The sequence below is a fragment of the Branchiostoma lanceolatum genome, chromosome 14 (assembly GCF_035083965.1).
Source record: "Branchiostoma lanceolatum isolate klBraLanc5 chromosome 14, klBraLanc5.hap2, whole genome shotgun sequence".
In the NCBI taxonomy this organism is placed as follows: domain Eukaryota; kingdom Metazoa; phylum Chordata; class Leptocardii; order Amphioxiformes; family Branchiostomatidae; genus Branchiostoma; species Branchiostoma lanceolatum.
This window is the reverse complement of record NC_089735.1, coordinates 2595208-2619386: the sequence shown is the minus strand read 5'-3', so window position 1 is coordinate 2619386 and position 24179 is coordinate 2595208. Positions and strand designations below refer to the sequence as shown.

At 42.3% G+C, this 24179-nt stretch overlaps 2 protein-coding genes across 2 annotated transcripts; one reads left to right on the top strand and one right to left on the bottom strand.

The window, feature by feature from the left end:
* The first annotated feature begins 175 nt into the window (after positions 1-175).
* On the top strand, positions 176-16702 carry LOC136448926 (germ cell-less protein-like 1). The gene is made up of 16 exons (XM_066448638.1): positions 176-404; positions 1324-1447; positions 2387-2483; positions 2933-3030; positions 3368-3414; positions 4011-4076; positions 4673-4738; positions 5345-5429; positions 6526-6616; positions 9997-10146; positions 10926-10995; positions 11942-12020; positions 12288-12349; positions 12597-12680; positions 13315-13402; positions 13764-16702. The coding sequence occupies exons 1-16, from the start codon at positions 274-276 to the stop codon at positions 13926-13928; spliced, it is 1503 nt and encodes a 500-aa protein (XP_066304735.1). The 5' UTR covers positions 176-273; the 3' UTR covers positions 13929-16702.
* On the bottom strand, positions 16619-23286 carry LOC136448928 (histidine N-acetyltransferase-like). Its single transcript, XM_066448639.1, has 4 exons — positions 23035-23286; positions 20504-20668; positions 18998-19228; positions 16619-17827 (listed from the first exon to the last, which is right to left on the bottom strand). The coding sequence occupies exons 2-4, from the start codon at positions 20666-20668 to the stop codon at positions 17273-17275; spliced, it is 951 nt and encodes a 316-aa protein (XP_066304736.1). The 5' UTR covers positions 23035-23286; the 3' UTR covers positions 16619-17272.
* Positions 23287-24179: the final 893 nt, after the last annotated feature.

Sequence of the window (24179 nt, the reverse complement as noted above, 5' to 3'; positions counted from 1 at the left end):
GCGCTTTGTTGACCTTTCGTCGCTTAGACAGTAAAATCTACTACAAAATGCAGTACTTTCCTCCCTTTACGAAAACATACCAGATATGACTACGGAAAACATCCAAATTTTGTTGCTGAAAAAAAGTTTTGGAATAAATATTTGATGTGGCAATAGATGACCCTTTGACCTGTGGTTCCCCACAGTCCTTTGCGATTAAAGATGGCGTCGATAAACAAAAGTTGTCGAAGTTGTTCGTTATTCTCGTGAAGAAGTGGCAAAATTTAAGGTACAATGGGGAACTACATGGGGTACGGGAATGCAGAGAGGGAGGAAACCGGTCCAGGGAAGAGGAAAAGAGATGACAAGGAAGACGAGTTGGAATCAGAAGACCTAGAAGAACTGAAACTGGAGACCCCGAAACGGTCGGTCTGCGCGTTTGCGAAACGTTTTCCTTTCTTCTTTCGACGTCGTGGTAACTCGGAAGTCGATGTGTTTTTTTTTTCCTTAGCGTTTCCACAGTATACACAAGCTGTAAGTCGGTGTGCCATGGACATTTGAAGGTGGCTGTTACCTTGAGGAGGATACCTTGAGGATTCTTCGGTGAAGTAGGCCAGGCCTGACAGTGTTGTTGAACCAAATTATCTAAAACCAGACGTTTCGACCAGACTTTAAATCTCGTACAGTTTCGTACAGCACAATAAACCGCTCCATATCTTGAACTTGCAGAGGAAGACTAACCTCCTGTGATCACTTGTTCGCACCACACCATGTGTTCGTTGCTATCGTCTCTATAATTTGTTTGTCCACTCCTGATAGGCGTTCATAATAATTTAGTCTATGACCAACCAGCAGTTGACTGATGGCGACGGGTGTGTTTGTGTTCGTGGGGTGCCTCAACTCAACAGCTGTTGACAAAATACTATGTACAGTAGTAGATAAAGATCAGAATTTGATCTGATTGTTCTTTTCATTGACATAAGAAAGGACATGTACCAATTTACGTCACTTCCGGATTCTTGGGGCTTTTGCCAAGACTCAAGATGAACAACTCAAGACAGTCAAGTCTTAGAGTTTAACAGGAAATTCTATCAGTAGGTTAAACTTAAAGGTCATAAAAATCATCATCAGCTCCGCAGTTTCATCTCAATGAAAAAGATATTGATAACTCTAGTCTATAGACTGCTGTAAATGCATTTAAGTTCGATACAGATACAGAAGCTGGTGTTATACCGGCTATATAGATAATAGATACAGATACAGATACTCTCCTTCAGTATCACTAAAATGAAGTACTGAATAATCATAATCCAAATTCGTCATCTGTGAGACTTGCCTTCCCAGGAAGAAGATGAAGAACACGGCAGAGTACATCTACGAGACGCTGTTCCTCCACGGGGAGAACAGCGACATCAGGATCATCGCTCTGGGCAGGGAATGGCCGCTGCACAAGATCTACCTGTGTCAGGTATGAAGCTGCAGACAGGGCGTAAAAAAATGGGGGGGGGGGGGGGCAATGGGAACCAGAGCTCCCCTATGTGCTCTATGGATTAACAATTACCTGGTAGCCTTTTATGTCAAACCTTGGCTGCAAAAACGTTCCGCATCGTGTGATAATTTTCCGTATCACAAGGGGTTCTACTTTTATCACACAGGCTTCCATAGAATATTAAGAATGTATTTCGAGTGCACCGGTTGTGCCGCTGTTGAAAATTTGAATGCCGGATTTGGAGGTTAGGATCAATACTGTTAAAATTTTTTTGTTTGAGGACACAAAATTCTCTCAACTTCAGGCGCATTTTGCATTGAAATATGTGTTTTCTCGGGTGGGTATGACGTAAATAAAATACAACACGGTGTATTCCGCACCGACCTCGGTCCAGGCCCTCCCACGGGTCACATTGCCCAACGTCCGATACAACCCGCAGTCGGGCCGGTACCTCGGGCGATACAGAATACATACATACATAATCATACTCTAACGACTTAAAGCGTCTACAAAGTTCTGCTTCCAGTATTCTCGGTTACACATCATTTCTGACAGATCTTTTCCACTTAGACCAGTCTCTTAAATGTGGAGTATGGACGGCCTCTTCTCTTTTGGAGTATGGAAGGCCTCAGAATACACCGTGTTCTATTCACAACTACAATGAAATATATATATATAATTTACTTTGTATATCAGGCTTTTACATTCTATACATATAATGTCACTCTAAAACCACAAAATAAGTGTCCAAATTTTACAGTTCATGTGTACCAACTTGAAGAAACAAATTCACACAACTACAGTGTCACAACAATAAAAGGATGCTACATACTGTACTATCAGTCTATACACATACCTTCCATTTCTATTCTCAAACATAACTAGTACTAAGAGAGAACTGTACCATGTTGCCTCCAGTCCGGGTTCTTCTCCAGTATGTTCAGTGGTTCGTGGAAGGAGTCGAACCTGTCTGAAGTCACCCTCAACATTCCTGACGACAACATAGACGAGGAAGGTAACTCTTCAGCAAATCTTCGTGATTCTTTTATGTTCACAGTTTTAGGAGTGACCTCTTCATCACCGTGAACTTTAAACCACTGCAAACACACATTTTCTCCATGCCTAAACATTAAATCCCTGCGAACTTTCAGTGATTTAGAATCGTCTCAGTATTCTACATGTGTTTTGATGTATCAAGTTTTTTTTCCAAGTTTACCATGTTATTTCCCAATGCTACAGATAGCGTTTGGTTCCCTGTACAGAGATGTATCTAAGATGTATCGAGTTTGATTTCATGTTCCTGTGTTATTTTGCAGCCCTACAGATAGCGTTTGGTTCCCTGTACAGAGATGTATCAAGTTTGATTTCATGTTCCTGTGTTATTTTGCAGCCCTACAGATAGCGTTTGGTTCCCTGTACAGAGATGTATCAAGTTTGATTTCATGTTCCTGTGTTATTTTGCAGCCCTACAGATAGCGTTTGGTTCCCTGTACAGAGACGACGTGCTGATCAAACCATCCAGAGTTGTGTCGGTCCTGGCAGCCGCCTCGCTGCTACAACTGGTAGGAAACACTCACAAACATCTCACAGTAGTTGTGGGGACTCAAAGCCCCACCGCAACAGGCTATGGTACATTTTGTAATAAATGGGGCTAACCATATGTAACACGAAAATAATACTTTAATACCCTGTTGTGTGGGGGATTTAAACATCAATTCTCTGTCTCAATGTACAATGTCATTGTAATCTATGTACATCTGCCTATCCTTAACTTATAGAAATAAGTTAACACAGAGATAGCCTCAGTGCTATACCCACTAGGATGCTTTGATAATCAGTGGATATATTACACAATAATCATGATTATGATGTAAAAAATCATTTTGTTCCCCCCTCCAGGATGGACTGATCCAGCAGTGTGCTGACATCATGAAGGAGACTATCAGGTTACAGCATGTTTCTGTTCATAATCATGTACAAAAAAATGTAATACTGTAATTCACTTTATCTTCACGGTAGCAAAATTTCACAGTGTAAGGAAAATGGACATTTTCACTGAACTTTAACTTCACGGTGGAGGCAAGTGATTTACAGAACGGATGTGTGAAAAAATCATAAATGATAACAACAGGTACGGGAAAACAGTGAGCATAAAGTTACAGTGAAAGAAACAGGAATTATAGTATCTTCTCTTGGGCTTAAGTGTTATATACAGGTACTAGCCTTCGCATTTTTGCAGCTTCATCTTCTGAACTTGCTGTACTCTTGTCTTTATTACAAAACCTGAACCGTATTCGATGTACAAATTTGGTCTGATTTTTGCATGGCTTTATGTTATACATGTATCAAGTATTGCTGTCTGTCCAGTTTTCAACAAACTATATCATCATCCAAACCCAACTGAACGCAGTAGTCAGAAAGCCATCAATTTCATATATGAAGATTTTTCTGTTGGAGCGTAAGCTAATGAGAGACAACTGTACGGAAACTGTACTATAATATTCTAAAGTAAGTAATGATATACCTGTTTTCTGTCCGACAGTTCCAAGACGGTGTGTTCGTACCACCAGGCTGCCATGATGTACGGCCAGGAGGAGGTCTCAAACAGGTCAGTTAACTCACATCCGTACGTTCAGACACTTGTAATGCCTAGTGGCCCATAGGGCAGCAAGTTTCCTTGCTCTTAATGTAGCAGGGAATGTTTTCACATGGAGGGGTTGCTAGCCCTTCCCCTTTATCATGCTCAAGGCACCTCCTCAAACAGGGAACCCCTATTTCACGTCCCTTCCGAAAGACAGGTGCAGCCCCGACCAAGATACCCTCCCCAGGATTGAACCGGGTCTCCCAATTTTAACCAAGAGCTGAACTGTGAGGCTGCGGCCAGTTGAGCTACGGGACATCCCCTGGTAGGTAACAGAGCAGTCACCACTTGTGAAATACGTACTTATTGTGGGGTCGTGTGGCGTAACGGCAGGGTGTTCGGCCCAGAACCCTTAGTGATCCCGGGTTCGAATTCCCTAATGCCACCGATCTTGTGCCCTTTAGGAAGGCATTTTACACGACTTTCTTCACTCCGCCCAGGTATATTGTTATCTGTACATGACCTGTTAATATAAGTGATGAAGAACATGAGTGCAGTGCCATGTCATCCTTGTCTGTCAAAAAGCAACATGAAATACATTTTTCTCAAATACGTACTTGCAGATGTCTGGACTGGTTGGAGAAAAACCTGATGGCTCAACAGAGCATCCCGCTGCTCAAGGACCTCAGGTAAGACTAAACTACAGGAATCTTTAAATTAAGAAATAGAAAGATGTTACGGGGATTTACCTGCATATTAGCACAGTGTAAGGGAAGGAGGGGAAGTGAAGGGATGCATATAATAAAGGTAGTAAACTAAAAATAAAGCAGTTATCCTCCTTGAAGCATAATGCTTTTTCAAGTAGCTAGTAGTAGTGCAATGCGACTTCGCTACGGCTCATGTATTTAGAAAAGCACACCGGGACACCCCAACTCTTCTTGATAAGTGTGTTGGGTTGTTTTCCAAGAGGTCCCGAGTTCGAATACTGTCATGTGACCGATCTTGTGCCCTTGGGAAAGGCACTTTATATGACTTTCCTCACTCCACCCAGGTGTAAATGGGTACCTGACTTCGGTTGGGGAAGGTCGTATTGAGGTCACCTGGTGGCGCCGAATGGCAGTCGCCCAGACCCTTGCGACAAATCCACAAAATGCAAGTGTGGATAAGATATGTATATGTACATGTTGTGTATTATGTGAAACCTGTAAACCCTGCATCAATTCAGCGCTAGAAAGGCTGCCATTGCGGGTAATTTCTGACCAATAAAAACCATTCTTTTTCCTGTGCGTCCCCAGTGTGGACCTGATGGAGAGGCTGGTGCGGTCCCCCAGCCTGTTTGTCATGCAGGTGGAGATGGACGTCTACACCATGCTCAAGAAGGTGGGGTGTTAGACTTCAGTAGTGCTGCATACCTAAACGTTACATCAGGTACAGGTACAGGTACCGGTACAGAGGTTTAGGTACAGGACCTGTACCTGTACCTGAACAATTTGAGAAATTAACATGTGTTCTTCAGAACTTCTTCAATATTGAAAGAAACATCAATAAACAGTTTGCAACTTGTCAGTATCTTAAGTCAAAAAACATAAACTGGGGTTCCTACCGCCAAACTCCCTTGGCCTTGCTATCAAAACTCCCGGCCTGCCTGAATGATCTGTTGCATATTAGTTACGCTGTTCAAAGGTGTCACTTTGGTCACGTTTGGTGTAGCATGGGGCCATGAGGTCAGGAGATCAGTCCCAAAATAAGCACATACTTGGTGTAAATTTATATCGGTACAGTACCGGTACTTCATGATACGGTATTCTGGACCTGTACCTAATCAATTTTTACGGTACAGTTCTAGTGTTAGCCCAATCATCCTCCTCTATCAGGGTCGAATCGCTCGGCAACAAAGCCTCCAGCATCGACCCTGCTCTTCTGGCCCAAGGTTGTAGGTTTTGGTGACGTCACCACCAAACAGCCAATCAGAGGATTGCCGCAAGCTCGTCTTGTGGAAATCTGCAAAGGTCGCTGGGAAGATAATAGGAAGCCTCCAACGGTCACTTGTATGCATATCATTGTGTGCTTTGTACTGGAGGTTTAGGCCACACCAATTTAATTTCTTGGTCAACGGATTTTTATTTTCCAAAAAAAAAATTTTAGAAAAAAAATCATGAAAACAGAAGGCTGGGCCAGCCTTCTGTTTTCATGATTTTTTTTTTCTAAAAATTTTTTTTTGGGGAGAATAAAAATCCGTTAACCAAGAAATTGAATTGGTGTGGCCTTACCTATAGGTAACTGCAAGTGACATTAGTCAAAGCCAAGTTGAACATGGACTGAATTTTTAGAAAGTATAGCAGAAAAGATTGTCTGGTGTTGCATTGGAAAAGGAAAGTACTGCACTTGTATATTATATTTGTCTGCCTAGTGTTTGATGTGCCTGTCGGCGTGAAAGTACACGTTGAATGATGTCTGTGCTTTTTCCATCCCACAGTGGTCCTTCCTGAAACTGCACCCCGACTGGAACCTGCCGATCAAACAGCTTATGTCTGAAACAGACCAGTACTTTATCGGCAGAAACACAGGTATGTTTCAACTTCAGGTTATCGGCAGAAACACAGGTATGTTTCAACTTCAGGTTATCGGCAGAAACACAGGTATGTTTCAACTTCAGGTTATCGGCAGAAACACAGGTATGTTTCAACTTCAGGTTATCGGCAGAAACACAGGTATGTTTCAACTTCAGGTTATCGGCAGAAACACAGGTATGTTTCAACTTCAGGTTATCGGCAGAAACACAGGTATGTTTCAACTTCAGGTTATCGGCAGAAACACAGGTATGTTTCAACTTCAGGTTATCGGCAGAAACACAGGTATGTTATAACTTCAGGTTATCGGCAGAAACACAGGTATGTTATAACTTCAGGTTATCGGCAGAAACACAGGTATGTTTCAACTTCGGGTTATCGGCCGAAACACAGGTATGTTTCAACTTCAGGTTATCGGCAGAAACACAGGTATGTTATAACTTCAGGTTATCGGCAGAAACACAGGTATGTTTTAACTTCAGGTTATCGGCAGAAACACAGGTATGTTTCAACTTCAGGTTATCGGCAGAAACACAGGTATGTTATAACTTCAGGTTATCGGCAGAAACACAGGTATGTTTTAACTTCAGGTTATCGGCAGAAACACAGGTATGTTTTAACTTCAGGTTATCGGCAGAAACACAGGTATGTTATAACTTCAGGTTATCGGCAGAAACACAGGTATGTATCAACTTCAGGTTATCGGCAGAAACACAGGTATGTTTCAACTTCAGGTTATCGGCAGAAACACAGGTATGTTTCAACTTCAGGTTATCGGCAGAAACACAGGTATGTTATAACTTCAGGTTATCGGCAGAAACACAGGTATGTATCAACTTCAGGTTATCGGCAGAAACACAGGTATGTTTCAACTTCAGGTTATCGGCAGAAACACAGGTATGTTTCAACTTCAGGTTATCGGCAGAAACACAGGTATGTTTCAACTTCAGGTTATCGGCAGAAACACAGGTATGTTTCAACTTCAGGTTATCGGCAGGAACACAGGTATGTTTCAACTTCAGGTTATCGGCAGAAACACAGGTATGTTATAACTTCAGGTTATCGGCAGAAACACAGGTATGTTTCAACTTCAGGTTATCGGCAGAAACACAGGTATGTTTCAACTTCAGGTTATCGGCAGAAACACAGGTATGTTGCAACTTCAGGTTATCGGCAGAAACACAGGTATGTTATAACTTCAGGTTATCAGCAGAAACACAGGTATGTTTCAACTTCAGGTTATCGGCAGAAACACAGGTATGTTTTAACTTCAGGTTATCGGCAGAAACACAGGTATGTTTTAACTCCAGGTTATCGGCAGAAACACAGGTATGTTTCAACTTCAGGTTATCGGCAGAAACACAGGTATGTTTCAACTTCAGGTTATCGGCAGAAACACAGGTATGTTTCAACTTCAGGTTATCGGCAGAAACACAGGTATGTTTCAACTTCAGGTTATCGGCAGAAACACAGGTATGTTTCAACTTCAGGTTATCGGCAGAAACACAGGTATGTTTCAACTTCAGGTTATCGGCAGAAACACAGGTATGTTTCAACTTCAGGTTATCGGCAGAAACACAGGTATGTTTCAACTTCAGGTTATCGGCAGAAACACAGGTATGTTTCAACTTCAGGTTATCGGCAGAAACACAGGTATGTTATAACTTCAGGTTATCGGCAGAAACACAGGTATGTTATAACTTCAGGTTATCGGCAGAAACACAGGTATGTTTCAACTTCGGGTTATCGGCCGAAACACAGGTATGTTTCAACTTCAGGTTATCGGCAGAAACACAGGTATGTTATAACTTCAGGTTATCGGCAGAAACACAGGTATGTTTTAACTTCAGGTTATCGGCAGAAACACAGGTATGTTTCAACTTCAGGTTATCGGCAGAAACACAGGTATGTTATAACTTCAGGTTATCGGCAGAAACACAGGTATGTTTCAACTTCAGGTTATCGGCAGAAACACAGGTATGTTTCAACTTCAGGTTATCGGCAGAAACACAGGTATGTTTCAACTTCAGGTTATCGGCAGAAACACAGGTATGTTATAACTTCAGGTTATCGGCAGAAACACAGGTATGTTTCAACTTCAGGTTATCGGCAGAAACACAGGTATGTTTCAACTTCAGGTTATCGGCAGAAACACAGGTATGTTTCAACTTCAGGTTATCGGCAGAAACACAGGTATGTTATAACTTCAGGTTATCGGCAGAAACACAGGTATGTATCAACTTCAGGTTATCGGCAGAAACACAGGTATGTTTCAACTTCAGGTTATCGGCAGAAACACAGGTATGTTTCAACTTCAGGTTATCGGCAGAAACACAGGTATGTTTCAACTTCAGGTTATCGGCAGAAACACAGGTATGTTTCAACTTCAGGTTATCGGCAGAAACACAGGTATGTTTCAACTTCAGGTTATCGGCAGAAACACAGGTATGTTATAACTTCAGGTTATCGGCAGAAACACAGGTATGTTTCAACTTCAGGTTATCGGCAGAAACACAGGTATGTTTCAACTTCAGGTTATCGGCAGAAACACAGGTATGTTGCAACTTCAGGTTATCGGCAGAAACACAGGTATGTTATAACTTCAGGTTATCAGCAGAAACACAGGTATGTTTCAACTTCAGGTTATCGGCAGAAACACAGGTATGTTTTAACTTCAGGTTATCGGCAGAAACACAGGTATGTTTTAACTCCAGGTTATCGGCAGAAACACAGGTATGTTTCAACTTCAGGTTATCGGCAGAAACACAGGTATGTTTCAACTTCAGGTTATCGGCAGAAACACAGGTATGTTTCAACTTCAGGTTATCGGCAGAAACACAGGTATGTTTCAACTTCAGGTTATCGGCAGAAACACAGGTATGTTTCAACTTCAGGTTATCGGCAGAAACACAGGTATGTTTCAACTTCAGGTTATCGGCAGAAACACAGGTATGTTTTAACTTCAGGTTATCGGCAGAAACACAGGTATGTTTCAACTTCAGGTTATCGGCAGAAACACAGGTATGTTTTAACTTCAGGTTGATGAATTATAGTGCAAGAAACCTTCTCTCGTCAAATGAGAAAAGCTTACTTCCCTCAGAGTCTGTTTTTTTTTTCCATAACACAAGTGATTATACTATCTGGCTTTAGAAATGTATGTAAGTTGCTGAATTTTGACAATCTTTTCTTGTGCAAGAAACCGTCTTTCGTCAATAACGATAGAACTGGGAAACCAGATTTATACCAAAACTCTGAATAGATATGTTAATGAGGTTAAGACAATTTAGGATGTTTTGACGTAGTCTCCAAAAGAAAACTGTTTCAAAATTTTATCCAGTTGCTTGAGTAACTATTTTTGGCATTCCTTTGTCTCCAAGCGTCAGACACAGGTGACTCTGTCAGCTTCTTCCTGGAGTCGGTCGAGGGTGGACGGTTCGTCAGCGTGTTCCAAAACGTCCGCCTCAAACACATCATCAACGACCTGATGTCAACCCGGGTCATCAACAGAGACAGGATCATTCCTATAGGTCAGGGACTTTTTGGTCAACTTTGGTTTACCCCAGATAACCCTGTCAGGGGAGAAGGGGGGGGGGAGGGGGGCCTAGGCGGGCAGGCCTTCAGCCTAGCCCGGAAAGTCTCAACTGTGGGAGACAACATGGCCTGGCCAGGCAGGGCGTTCCACTCAGGAGTTGTAATTGTATGACGATTGTGGAAAAAATGAAACTCTATCTGTGTCTGTACGGGCGTAGATGGTCTGGTATTAAGTTGGTGGTTTTCCTGGGTGCGCCTCTGGGCAGATTTGAGTACATTGTCAGTGTATGTTAATATGTTTATACACTAGCTTGTACAGACATTCTTTTAGACACTGTAAAAGGGAAATGTTAGCAGTGGTTTTATGTTTGCGATTTTCGCAGTGACCTTTTCACTGCAAACTTAAAACAACCTCAAAAATTCTCTGTTTTTTGTCCGCTCATGCCACCCCCTTGTGAAACCACCGTGAAACCACTGTGAGACTTCATTTCCTCTCCACCATGAAATCAAAGCCCTGTGACAGTGTGAATATTTTCCCTTTTGCAATCGTTGTCACACCAGTTTGCTACGTTACATTATGGAAAGGGACAAAGATCTAGTATGTTTTAAAGTAACGAAAATCAAACTCTAGTAAATCACTTGTTTTTTTAAAAATGAAATATCAGTTTCTTGTACAGCTTGTTTTAACTCTATGTATAGCACTGATCTTTTGTACCATGCTCAAAGTTCTATGTTATTGAGATTAACTGTGAGAACATTTTCCCTCCCCCTCCAGCCTGGATGTTGCCGGTGTTCCAACAACAGTGGCTGGCTATGCTCTGTATCGAACAGGACACCAACCAGAGGTACTTTTTAATTCTTTGGTATTTTTTATTTCACACAGGATAAAGCACAAAGTACAGGTACAAGAAATACACAGAAAATGCAGGGGTGAGACAGAGACCATGTGGTCTGTACATGGTCCCTACTAGGTAATAAACACACGCTTATTACAAAGTGATTACATAAAACTGAAGTGATAAGTAGATGATCAAAGGATTAAGAATCAGAGGTCAGGGCAGAGCATGCTTAACTGAATCAAGATATGTCATTCCGTTCCCTTTCTTTTGAGCTAAAACTATGTGAAGTGTAGCATGGTTAGGTACGTCCCTCGGAAAGGACGTTAAATGGAGGTCCCGTGTTTGAGGAGAGCCACACCTCAAGCACGTTAAAGATCCCACCGCACTTATGGAAAAGAGAAGGGGTTCTTCCCAGTGTGAGTGGTTCATAACCACACAGTTCAATGGTCGCACCTGGGGCAATTGTGATATTGAGGTCACCTTGGCGCCAAAATGGCAGCCTACAGACCCTTGTGATTCAGCCCCTTCGGGTAGTAGTCTTCCAACCCAATAAGCCCCCCTCAGTGCTGTACGACAGCGTCCTGTCAGAGGAATAACTGACAGCCCAGCTGCTAAGCTGAGGACTGGGGCTATGCATAGAAAGGTACATGTAGTGTGGATATGTTGTCACTACTCTAATATAGAGAGCAGGGCTGTCTCCAGTAGCCGTCCCTCCATCCCGGGACAGAAATTTGCTCGCTGGGACGGGGAAAAATTTCACAAAAAATCTGAACTTGATGACATGAAATTGATTAAAAAAAATTTTTTTTTAAAGTTTAGAATGACTGATTTTACAACAAATACAACAATATAGACTCCCAAACAATGAGTGAGACAGAAAAGAACTAAAAGCTGGAGACAGGCCTGATAGAGAGCATGAATTTGTTAAGGATTTTGAGTTGTGTTTTTGCAGCGCCCTCAATGACATCTCAGAAGTGGACTTCAACAGACACTGCATGAGATGTGGGAGAAAACTTCCCAAAGACGGAGAGGTGAGTACTAAGGCACTGAGAGGGCTGTGTACCTAAACCCTGGACCTGTACCTTAACCCTGGACCTGTACCTTAACCCTGGACCTGTACCTTAACACTGGACCTGTACCTGGACTAGGGACAGGTCCAGGGCTTAGTTAGGTACACAGCCCTCTCAGTCCCTCAACATCTGATTCATAAAACAAAATATTTGAATATGAATTTGTACGCACAAAGCAGGCCTGTGACATTCTTACCTCAATGTTGTTCTTTGTCTCTGTTATTGCAGTACTGTTGGAGATGGACTGGCTTTAACTATGGTCTAGACCTTCTAGTGACATACACAAATGGGTAGGTGCATAGAAATATGTCATTTAGATTTTGGGCAAGTGAAAAGTTGGTTCGGGTATGTAGACCTTTGAAATACTCCTGGTTGTTTTATTTTCTTATGGACCTCACCACCGTGAATTCATCACATCTCGGATGTGCATGGTTTCAACTGCAAACTTCTTTAAAACAGTGTGAAAATGTCCTATCTCTTCTACCATGAACTGCAATCATGATAAATGAGTTTACAGCATTGTCTGCTGTTCTCCAGACTTCTGTTTCTCAGAAGAAACACGACCAACAGACCGTGTGCCACGTCAGTCAGTCTGCAGGCCCAGCGACAGGTCTATGCCAGGTCAGCTGTTTGTTACCTCCATGGAAAATGGAGATAAAGTTTTGGGTGTGTCTGTGTGTTTGTTTGTTTGTTTGTTTGTCTGTCTGTGTTTCCGCACTACTGTAGTCAGCATAACTCAAGAACCTCTGGATAGATTACGATTCTATTTGGTATGTGGGCAGGTGTTGTGAAGCCAAAGTTCAAGGTCGATTTTGGGCCCCCTGGTATGTGACCTTGGTACTGCAGCAGAACTTCCGTTTTTGTATCTTTTGACCTGGACGTACTGTGGTAGTGTTTGTTTCTTTGTTTGTTTCTTTGTTTGTTTGAGCCTTTATTCAATCACAAAAAAAAGTGAAATTGGTCTGCTGACCGCTTTTCATTGAGGTCATGAGGGAAGAGGTAAGGGTCAGGCCAAATATAGCATAGATACAGGTTACATTATTTAAAGTCCTAATAAATCCATAAAAATGTATCCGTACACAAATCCTTACCTGTTGCAGCTGTGTATATCTAGTACTATCTTGAAAATGCATCCTTTCGTATAAGAAACAAGATTCTTTTGTACATCGTTACCTTACACCTGAGCTCCTAATCAATGTTGTATCACTCGGCCTAGGGAGAACACTCTGATGTTAATCTTCTTTGTGATTTCCAGGGTGTCGGTGGTGTCCTATGACAGCAGTGGGGAACTCAAGTATGAGAAACACACAAAAATGACCAAACTGTCTCTCGGCAAAGACGAGGTAGGTTAGCTCAGTTCTGTCTTGTCCTCTGGACCTCAATTTGGAAATAGTTGAAAGTTTGGGAAAGTCTAATTTCATGATAAACTGTACTGTAAATGCAGATTGAAATGTTCACAGTGGTTTTATGTTCGATTTTTTTGCGATGAACTCTTCAGTGCAAACTGGAAACTACCGCAAAAATTTTTGCCCACCTACATGTGTATGACTGTAGCGCTACTATTGTTTCAAACGCGAACTTAAAACCACCGCAAACACTCCATTTCCTTCCTACCGCGAAATAAAAACCACGCGAACTTAAATGCATTTACAGTATTCTGCCAGTAGACTCATGACTCTTTCATCATCACCTTTTTCCTCACAGGAAACCCTCCTCATGACTGTAGACCGTCAGGCGACCTTCCCTCTTCATGTCAGTGTCAACTTCCTTTACGTTCCCCCTCCCCCATCACAAAGTGGTACGTCCCCAACAAAAGACCCACCCAGCTCTGCGGCCAATCAGGACAGACATGTAGAAGGCAGCTTGTAGTACAAGAGTTTCTATTGGATAGGGATATTCCATTTTGAAAATCAAGGGATGCAATTTTTCATTTCAAGAAATTAGGGGTGTAGTGTAGAAAATACAGTTCTATTCTCAGTATATTTGTTTTCGTTATCATGTTTTGGCCATGTTCTGTTTCAGAAATGCATCTACATAAAACGTTTTGGACTCCCCTCTACTTTTTTAATAGAACAACCCTAAAACTGTAAGAAGGATGTGTTTTGGGCCTGGAAAACATTTGACACTCACTTTGAGTAAATTTCCTCATTTTGTCTGACTACACCAAGTACACAGTTCCAGCATAGCCAGTTAGTTATCATTTATACATGTACATGAATAAAGATGATTTGGGGACTCCAGATGATATGTTTTCTATGAAATAGAGATTGAACCGTTCTGATTCTAATTTGGGTATCGTAGTGAAAGACACTGGAATAGTGGAAAGCACTGGTGTCGGTGGAACTAAATTGTTTATGAGCCGTCTTGTGTTGATATCATTTTTATCTATGACTAGCCTCCGTTGCAGATTCCTTCTGGCTGCTTTCTTTTTCAAGGTACCGTTTTCTTATTACATTTTTGTTTCTTATGCTGGTCTGTCTCGGTCAGCAATAGGAAAAAAATGTTAAAGAGAACGGTAACTTGAAAAAGAAAACAGCCAGAAGCAGTCTGCAATGGAGGCTAGTCTATGACACCCTCTTGAACAATGCAGTGTTTACAAGTTAGAGCCATACTGATGGAAACATAAAATGACTCTAAGTAAAAAGATAAGAATGGCTCTGATGTTTTTTATATACTTTGTAGTTTGTTGGGAAGTGTCGAAAGACACGTTTTTGTTGATGGTTTGTTATTTCAATATCTGTAAATCTGCAGAGAAAGTGAAACAAAGTCCACAAGGAATGTGCAGTACATGTCTTAGTTTTACTTTGCTAGACTTTATTAACTATAGTTACAGTTTTTCAGTCTTCCTGTCTCAAACCAGATATACCATTCATAGGAAAAGCAGTTAACTGTAATTTGAACACTGCCAGGGCTCGAAATACTTTTGTTCTGTTTTCTGCAATATGTGATCGGTTCCACTGTGAATCTTGAAACTTTTGCTTTTTTTTTTTTTTCAAGGTTTTTGTAACAACCTCTCCATTACATCTTCACACCGCAAATAAATGTTTCTATGTGTACTTCTGTACTATAGAATTGTTTCAACTGCCTTCCTTAAAACACTGCTAAAACCTGGCCTCCTTTTCAGGCCTTCTGGGCAGCGCCGGCATCAATTTTTTTGGGGGGAGCGCTGATTCACGATTTTCAACTTTCTGAGCCAGATTCTTTTGCTTGGGAAATCGTATTGCCGCCTGTGGCAATATGGTTTCCCAAGCAGAGAAACCTGGCCCAAAAGTTGAAAATCGCGAATCAGCGCTCCCCCCCAAAAAAATCAACGCCAGCGCGGCCCAGAAGGCCTGCAAAGGAGGCTAGCTAAACCATCTTTTCTCCTCCTACCGTGAAATAAATCCACCGTGAAAGTAAGTACATTTACAGTGACTGCCAAGCCTGTATTCTTTTGCCAAATTGAAAGTTGTTCATATCTTTTTCTGCAATGTCAAAAATTTTTTCTGCAACTTACAGGTGGGCGTTTCAAGTCCAGCATCCATTTTAAGATATTCCAGGTGTATAAAAACCAGCTCGAATAATACTAACTTATACTTGTAAATGCTGTATAGTAACTACAATTAAAGATTTTGATGGATAATTGTAGCATATGTATCAGGGACCCAGTTATGTTGTGTTTTTTAATGTTATTTGAAAAATGGTTCTTGTTTTGCAGCAATGTATTTCGACGGCGAATCAAAGCATACCAAAACTATAAACGTACAACTTTCTGCATTTAACCATGTTGGTATGAGTTCAGCAATGTTTAATTTAAGGCCTTCGTTTGTTTGTCACACCTTCCTGCTAATGTCTACCTTCGATATCCGTAACAACTCCAGAATTCAGAAAATGTTTGCCAGTTTTTTTAAGTTCCAGGTAACTGTCCAGATAACTTGCTGATGGGTGCAGCGGAATAGACATGTTCACACGTTTGCGGACTAGGAAAACTGCTTACATCTCAAACAGGATTACGTCATTTGCAGTGACATTCAAACATGTTCTAGGGGGGTCTGCATACTCTTTTCGGTAAGGTGTATATAGCCTGTTTTTATTTCCCGTAATTTGTAGGGAAAGCTATTTTATTAACGCAATTCATAGCAAGGCAACCAAATTTTGTGTTATGGCCTTCCTGGGTTTTAGCGTTCATCTGAATTTAGTGTAAAGCGTTGCCCCCCACACCCCCATGCAGGCCCTCTAGGAACATGCTTTGCCATGATTTGTACACATTCAAACACATCTAGCATGTTCGAATTCAATCATCAATCATTATCTGGTTGCTGTGGACCTCTCTCTCCACGATGTTCTACTTTCGGCACTGGACCTCGAGTTGACTCTGATGACCCCTCTGAACGCATTCAAATGTTCGTGGCAATGACATAATCCCCCCGATGTAGACAGTTCTTGTGGTCTGCCTAAGTGTGAACTTGTCTATACATTAGACAGGTATGGTAGTCATTTATGATTCCTGGCTCCAGACTGTGCCATTGAGAAGACGGGGGGCAAAGGAGTTGATAAATATTGATAAAAGAAAGTCAAACTGACGAACAGATATTTTGTTATGCAGCGTTACATAATTATAATGTATCAATTATTGTCATGTATTAAACCATTTGATGAGTATGCATGAAGTTTAATGTCCTTTTCTTAAGACATAAACAGCTAAATGCTGACATATACAAGGCAAGAAGTAGCTCCAGTCATTAGACTGACATCTATACCACATGAACTTCTGCTAAATTATGGCTTTTCAACATGATCACTTGTCATTGATAACAAAAAGCACCTCTTCTAGCTCTGACTTTCTATCAATGACTTTCTGTACAAGTATGTAGTAAGATTTACAAGAAGTTTGGTATTCATACCTTAAGAGACCTAGATATTGACAAAGACTTTTAAGTTTAACATGATTTGCTTATTTATGGTTTTCAATTAAAATTACCCTTAATTTAGAGGTTTTTCTTTGGTGTATAAGACTCGGTTAGGGCTTCTAGGCTTTTACATTCACATTGGTTCATTCATCTGTCTCCAAGCAGATGTAAGGATCTAGCTCCTTCACGATGCAACATTTTAGTACTCTGTTCTAGAACTTTTAGTACAGTATTTCTACCATCTCCCCTCCTAGGAGTTTGGGGAGTTCATTCACCCACTAACCCTGTCTTGGTTACCATACAAGTCAGTACAAAGCCAAACTGCTAAGCTGACCCCCTCAGTGGAAGAGAGTCCGTTTCTCCTTCAAAGTCTTTTTCCAACAGAACCTGTTGTCTGTCACAGAACACGTGACGTAGGCCCGCGTCTGCGCAGAACCGCCGCACACCTTCCAACAGGTCGGCTCTGACGTAGATGTAGAACCTGATGACGTCAACCGCGCGAGACACGCCCTCCATGTGTGTGATCAGGTGCGCCTTCACGGAATTCAAGTCTCTCCCAAAACAGTCGATGTTGTACCTCAGGCCTTTCTCAACGCCGTAGGAATGGCTGATCGTGACGGTCAGGTCTTTGTCAGTGCGGCTGGCGAAGACGTTCCTGTTGCCGTTGTCCATGAGTTTGATGTTGGACGGTGAGGTGCAGTACCCCTCGCAGTCGCTGGTGATGACGCGGCCGCCGATGGCTGAGTGCAGAGGCGCGAGGTCTGAGAACAGGGCGTGGAGCTGGGGAGGAGTCAGCTGGGAGACGCCCCCTGGCGGCAGGCGTAAGGACGGCATGTGCGTCATCAGAGTGTCGCTTGTCCCTTCAAAGCAGAGGACGGTCTGGAGATGAAAGAAAGAAATGAAGACAACGTAAGCTTCTGAAGTTGCCCTACACGCAAGTATTACTCAAGCAGCTGGATAGATTTTTAAGGCCAGACGTTTCAGTTAGCGTCGTCAGTAACTGGAGCAAGGTCTGTAGCCCAACACCGTATAAAAACTATAATTTGATGTGTAAATGAGGTTAGGAATAAGTCAAGTTCGCCTAAGTCGTTCATTAACTGTTGCATTGCGTCGTCATCCTCCCTGGCATTTCAAGTTCAAAGTCAATTACCTCTATGATCGTAAAAGAATATGGCAAACAACGTAAAAGTGCCACGATATGAAAATTGGAAATTCGCCAAAGTGATAAGTTGAATTGAAGGCTTTCCAACATGATCACCAGACTTGACATGTAACAAGTATTAGATTTATCATTGAAGCTCATCTGTGTTGGTAGTAATCATAGTACAATACTAAACTTTCTTCCAACACTAATGCTTGGGTCACATTTCCCAGCCGGGACCCGGCCGGGCTGTTTGCGGAAACGAAAAATTAAAATGCATATCAATAAATATGCACAAGCTGTGCTCTTGAATAATTTTTGGAACGTTTTGTGTTTTTTGTTGTCTTTTATATCATACTTTTTGTTCCCAAACACTGCCCGGCCGGGCCCCGGATTGGAAATGTGACCCAGGCATTAGGTATTCACGGATCAAATTTTAAACGACCACTGTCGCCCTCTTCAGGATCAATAATGACCAATCACTTACGAACGTAAACTCGCGAGAGTTACAGACACGTGACTTTATTGACACGTGTCTTTACGGATACATCACGTCACTTTACGTCAGCAATTAATTGGTCAAACGTGCCATGAAGTTTATAACGTCACTAGTATTGTCTCTGTTAGATTTGTAGAAAGATTCAACCGCCAGTTGTACACACAAATGTAAGTACCTGTCTCATAGCTTCTCTTACACCCGTACCGTCGCCGAATGTCTTAGGTTTGGAGTCGAAAATGACGGCGTTTTCGGAGTACCAGAGGTAGTAGTCTTGAATTATGCTGGCTACAAAAATCCGGTAACACAAACACACACAGACAGACACACACACACACACACACACACACACACACATACACACACACACACAGACACGCCCAACACAATATCTCAGATAAAAACACCATACCTGTCTCATAACTTCCCTCACACCGTCGCCGGATGGTTTGGAGTCGAAGATGACGGCGTTCTCGGAGTACCGCTGCCGCCGGAGGCCGGGGTGTTGCTGCCGGGCCAGGCTGAGCGCGTACTGCCGTAACACCCGGCCCACGCCCCGCCCGCGGCAGCACGGGTGGACCCGCCAGGCCTGCACCAGGGCCGTGTCCCCGCCGTCCACGATGTACGTGCTGATCAACCCTACCTGGGGAGGACAGGGAGAATTACTGTATCTTTATCTTTATTCGAAATTGCAACAATACAATACACATGTACAGTGGAACGCCAGGCAGACAAGCTGATGTTGCGGACCACTAACATTACAATCACACTGAATACGACAATAAGGCAATACATAGCATAATACAATATATACAATGCATGATACAATAAAAAAAGACTCACTGTAAATGCAGAAATGTTCGCGGTGGTTTTATGTTCGCGGTTTTCGCGGTAAGCTCTTAGTTTTGCCCACCTATTACTGTAGCGCTACTATTGTTTTAAACGCGAAATTAAGACCACCGCGAACACGCCATTTTCTCCCTACCGCGAACTAAAATCCACGCGAACTTAAAATGCATTTACAGTATTCACATGCCATCATATAATACATGGATGTGTACTTACTTGACTTCCATGCATATGCAATGTTTAGAATAAATGTATAAAATTGTATACTATGATAAATGTATAATAGGAAGTAGACAAGTAGTTTATACGAGTTCTATCTCTCTCTCTCTGCCTCCCTCTCTATGTCTTCTCTGCCACCCCCTCTCTCTGGCCCTCTCTATCTCCCTCCTTCTTTTTCCCGTTCTTTGTCTCCCTCTCTCTCAGACTGCGGTTATCTCTAGACACCCCCCCCCCCCGTTTACCCCCTCTCTGATTCTTCACTTGCGGTTCCAAAATATTCATAACTTCAATACAGCGCGTAAAATACAGTGACTCGAAACGTTAACTGATCTTAGAGGGGCCCAAAGCAATATTCGGGCCCAAAAATGGAAATGAACACATGCTGAAATCTTTATGGTAGTGACATTTACTAACACTGTTTAGCTCATTTACGTAATAACTTCATACATTGAGCATTCTTCAACCGCGCAAAAATGACGATCTCCTTAGTTTTGCAAGCTTACAAAAACCCCACCGACGATTTTCTCATCACAACGACGTCGTATTTTGCATCATGGACGTGGCTATACATTGTGATCGTGCTGTTTGAACTAATCATGTATAGAAACTACTAAATAAATTGACTTTCAAAATATCCTATTTTCGGGCCCTAACATTGCTTGGAGCCCATTTAACTTATAGGTGCCCTTTGCCTAATCTCCAAGCAGATCTACACCTAATCTCCAAGCAGTCAGCCAGAGAAGCTGGCTGGAGCTTCTCTGGCTATGATATGCGATTTTTGGCACAGTGTAGATCTGCTTGGACCCTTTGCCCTTTGACGAGCGAGGTAATTACTCTGCATTTGACTTACTGCGGTTCCATTCAATTCCGCTAGGAGAATAGTCCTGTTGTGCTGGTCCACCCATCGGTGAAACAGTGCGGGGAGGAAGTCACAGCCGTTGTGAACGCCTTCCGACACCCTCAGCATGGCCGGGTAGTCTTCGTGCCCCGCCACACGGAATAGCAGGCCTTCCATCTGTTGAAGATGTCAGGGATGATGAATATACACTACAGAATTCCGGTCCTTTTGTAAAACATGTATATCTTATTCTGTCAAGGTTGATTTAGTTTTGAATTATTATCAATCAGTTTATTATGTTGTTATAATTTATGTTAATCATTATGTTTGCGTTTCCTCATTCGTATTTACATTATGCTCAGGTTATTTAAGTTACTTGCATTCGTAAGTCATGATTGCTTCTGGTTTTCTTTCCACTACATATTTAGATTATGTTTTCACTAGTTTTGTTTTGTTGAATTCTTAGTTAACCAATTGTATAGATTTTGTTTCATTATATTTATTTGTATAGGGACTCCAGGAAGAATAGTGCATATTGAATTGTATCACTAATGGAGATCTAAAGAAAACAAACAAAACAAAGAAACATTCAATGAACTAAATATTGATACGTTTTAATGCAAATGGTGGAACCAGTACAAGTGCAATGGCCTGGTGAATAGAGCGTTCGCCTTGCATTACGGTGGTCGTCCGTTCAATCCCAGGCCCAGTCATACCAAAGACTTCAAAATGGTACATTCTGCTTTCTCTGCTTAGCACTTTGGCATGGGAAAGAGCTATGATAGTTAAACGTCACTATCAGTGGACTAGCCCCCTACTGGATCCTACTGTAGTGACGGTTGCACATGTTTTGTGTGGCCCAAGGGCTATTGAAACGGGGATGGGCGCCACCCTATGCACCATCTGGTCTCTTCCTCTTCCTGTTGTAGCGACCGCTATCATCTTATTGATCATTCTGTCGCTGTCTAGGAAGGACTGACCAAGTTGGAAAGTGTCCAGCGCAAAAGGGCTTGTAAAACCTCCAAGCAGATATTTTGGAAGAGGTCGTGCAGTTTTCTGGCTGGACAGGTTTTTATTTTTTTACTTCTGACAGTAATAATGTTTTTAATGGACGATAGGGTACGTGTGGGGTCTGGTGATAAACCTCCCCAGGCGTCTGCAGCTGGGGGTGATTTCTGTGCCTGCAAACTGTGCCTGTCCTACAATACCGCGCGCTTACCATTGTCCTGGAGTTCGTGGTTTCATCCCCACAGCCAAGAACTTGCCGGCGGGGAGTTGGACTAATCTACAAGCAGATCTCCATGGTGCTAAATTCGTACAAGCTAGCCAGAGAAGCTCCAGTCAGTGAGGGAAGTTGTCAGGCACCGTCGGGTTGCTATAAAAACTCCTTCTGCCAGTTGGATTATGGGTACGGTCTTTGCAACCGTTGGGTCTGCTTGCCGGAGACTAGAGTAGGACAAGTTATCTAACAACGGAGAGGATAAAATCCCCAGCAGCCAACTCAGTCTGCATTTCATTAGGAAAAAGCACCGCCCACTGGTTTATATAATATACGAGACGTTTACATAAACTGATCCTTCTATTAAAGTTCTAGTGCAATACTCTTTTTGGATGTGAAAAACATTGGTTTTATATCCATGTGTAGGACCTGCCAGCTAGAGGAAGGAAAATTCAGTAAGTATTGCTTTAGATATTGGAAGGACTTTTGGGCAGTCTGGCCGTCGATGGGAGAAAGTGAAAATAGTGAAAGTGTCTGGTGACGTCCCAGTTGTCTGGGACTGCTGGGGATCTTAAGACTGTCAAAACCAACAAAAGCACTTTCATCTAAACGTTCGCGGCTGAACAGAACGCTATTTTCTGTATCTGAAATGTCGTGATTACGACTAACAAGTCTACTTTTCTTGAGAAAAGAAAAACACAGGTCACTTAAGCGAGCTAGACTTACAGGTGAACTTCGAATCTGAGGGCATTCATTTAACAAACGCGAGAAAACTTCTTGAATTTGAAGGGCGAAAAATAAATGACGTCCAACCGCAGATACTTGAAATAGATTAAAGCTGTAACATTTAAGGTTGTAAAACGCAGGAATAGTCTCCCACCAGTACCCAGTACCGCTTTGTACCTTATTCGCAGGTAGATACTAAACGCGTTTTAATGATCTTAAGAATTATCAAGCACTGCAACGTAACTCCTGTATATGTACGCGTTTACGAATTCACACAAATGAGCAGACGGCTTACATCCAGATTTAAGTACATTCTCACTATATTTTCCAGCGCTGGGTATTCTTTTTCTTAATTCAAATCAGGTAAAGACAATTGCAGACATAGTGATAGCTGATGGCATACTCACATACATATGGTACATACGCACTTATATTTGCCCTGCCACTAAACACAAACTCATCAAGAAATCATATACTGCATATAAAAGCATAAATACGGACAAAATACGCTTAGATGGATACGAGATGGTGTCTGGGTACTAGTATTCTACTAATAATATAGTCTCAAACTCCGAAAGACTACTGAGGAATCGCTTACCTTGTATTGGTCTTGTACTTGGTCGGTCCAAGCTCCGTCCGCACACTTAGAACCCAACTTGTGAAGTCAATGTGGAACCGCCCAAGTTACGAAACAAGAAGACACGCGTTTCATAAGGGTAAACCTCACCGCTTATGCAAAGCGATGGAGTGACTTCACTAGTGTTACTTCGCGCCAGACCGGTCCAGATGTTGGCAGACTGACTGAGAATGACTCAGGGACTTTTATGCAAAGCTTACCGTGGCACGACATCCTGGCACCTGCATAGGCATGTGCTCCTTCTCAGTAGAGAAAAAGGGTACGTAATTTCTCGGAAAAACTTGATGCATATGTAACGTTATATGTTCACGTCGCCGTATTCTTAACTTGAAGGTAAGGCGAACACTAGTAGCCTGGGAACCAAACCACCGCGCTACAGTCAGTCGCGTATCCCTTCGGCGGCCGGGAAGCAACTTGTCCCGCCACCACGCGCAGCTAGCGCGCTGGATACTAGTATTAGGTAGACCGGGTGCCAAGGGAGACCGGGTGACCACTATCTTCTTTTATATCCGTTAACTGTACTTGTATTTTGTTTTGTTGTGACCTGTACTTAGCCAAGCTAGTGTGGCAGAAATGTGCAATAAAGGTCTTCATTCATTCATTCATTCATTCACTATACCGCGTATGTGGCCTCCCCCAGCCAAACGGTTATCGTCTAGCGTGGGCTCGAGGGGTCTGGTATCCAGGCTAGGCGAAAACGCGACCAGTTGGGCACGGATGGATCTCAGCCAAAGGACGAGTCGACCCTCAACATCTGTTCACGGTGTCTGATTTATTTTTACGACGCTCTTCTGTTTACTTATACTGTACGTGTGTTGTCTACCTACATCTAGGACTAGCTAAGCCTATAGTCCAGTAGCCTCCATCACGGGTAGCCTCTACCAGTCACAAAATCATGACACCATTTTGGAAACAAGTTGGCTAAAAAAAAAAAGGAAACATGCCAGAGCTAGTCAGTAGTCGGCCAGTTCGTACTGTACGAACCAACTGGCTGTCTTTTTGGCCAATTTCTACTCTTTCCAGTCGCCTCTGGAGCCTGGTAGAGGCTACATAAGGGCTCAGCGTTTAGGGAGTTTTATGACGTCTTTATGATATTGTCGATTTTA